The sequence below is a fragment of the Guyanagaster necrorhizus genome, assembly GCF_019112545.1.
Source record: "Guyanagaster necrorhizus MCA 3950 unplaced genomic scaffold BT62scaffold_7, whole genome shotgun sequence".
NCBI classification, from domain to species: Eukaryota; Fungi; Basidiomycota; class Agaricomycetes; order Agaricales; family Physalacriaceae; genus Guyanagaster; species Guyanagaster necrorhizus.
The window spans coordinates 21,198-22,291 of record NW_025064886.1 but is presented as its reverse complement, the minus strand read 5'-3'; the positions used below and the strand labels follow the sequence as shown (position 1 = coordinate 22,291).

The 1,094-nt window shown below is 33.9% G+C and overlaps 1 protein-coding gene across 1 annotated transcript; it reads left to right on the top strand.

Moving 5' to 3' along the window:
• Positions 1-628: 628 nt before the first annotated feature.
• BT62DRAFT_889906 (uncharacterized protein) lies at positions 629-817 on the top strand (the record flags this gene model as incomplete). The annotated part of the gene is made up of 1 exon (XM_043183004.1): positions 629-817. The coding sequence occupies one exon, from the start codon at positions 629-631 to the stop codon at positions 815-817; it is 189 nt and encodes a 62-aa protein (XP_043041868.1).
• Between the last annotated feature and the right edge of the window lie 277 nt (positions 818-1,094).

The window sequence follows — 1,094 nt, the reverse complement described above, 5'->3', positions numbered from 1 at the left end:
CTATCATAAAGCAATATCCAGATGCAGATGTCAATTGCAAATACAAGCAAATGGATCTCAAATGAGTAGTAGAAAAATACACTCATGAAATTTCCTCTCTAGCCAATCTGAGAACATATTACAGGAAATTCTATCCTAAAGCACAGTTCTTAGAAGCCAAAAAGTGACTGTCTGATTCAGAAATCAGCACTTTATTTAGTAAAAGATTCTCTGACAACATATGAGAAGGAATAATGCATCAGCTCCAGATCAAGTTACCTAACTATTTTTCTTCAGACTCTTATGCTCTTAACAAAATATATAAGGCAGCACAATTTGTGTTACAAGAAACCAACTGAGGAGAAAGTCTCTATGCTAGTATCTCTCAACTCTATTATCCTGGAGCAGAATATGCAATGTATAATCCTCTAGGTTGCTAGTTGCACTAGTACCTATAGTTATATCTCAGTTATATCCTACTAGAGCACTAGATCCAGTAGTGATGAAGCAAGAACCATCTGAACTTTCTTTGCACCTGCAGGCTATGATAGACAAAATTTTGCAGCTCATTCAAATGCAGATAGAGAAGCAACAGATATGTAAAAACTCTCCAACAAATTCACAATCTTTATTTGTTAGCTTTCTAGTAATGAAGGATGGAAATTGCAGATTCTATAGACAGCATGATCATTATATTAATACTTGCAAAGAAATTGATATGGCCATTCATAATGGTAAATGTTGCAAGAACACAAAAAACCATATTGTGTTACCTACAGGTGTCTACCTTCCACAAGATATATCTGGCAATTGTCTTCTTGATAGAATTGAAGAATAGCATAGGCAAAACTCTGGTCAATTGGATGCTGTCAACACTATACTACAGTTTATCTGAAAACCTCTTACATTCATCAAGAACACAGAACAATATGCTCAATTAGTATATTGGAGATTCTTACCTGCTAATATAACTATTATATAATATGTCAAAGCCTTAATATATTACAATTTTTTCTCTTTTATTCTCATTTCTCACAGTATTAACTCCTATTTATGCTTAGTCAGAGCACCTATACCAGCACTTAGGACTGTGAGATAATCTTAGTCAGCACAAT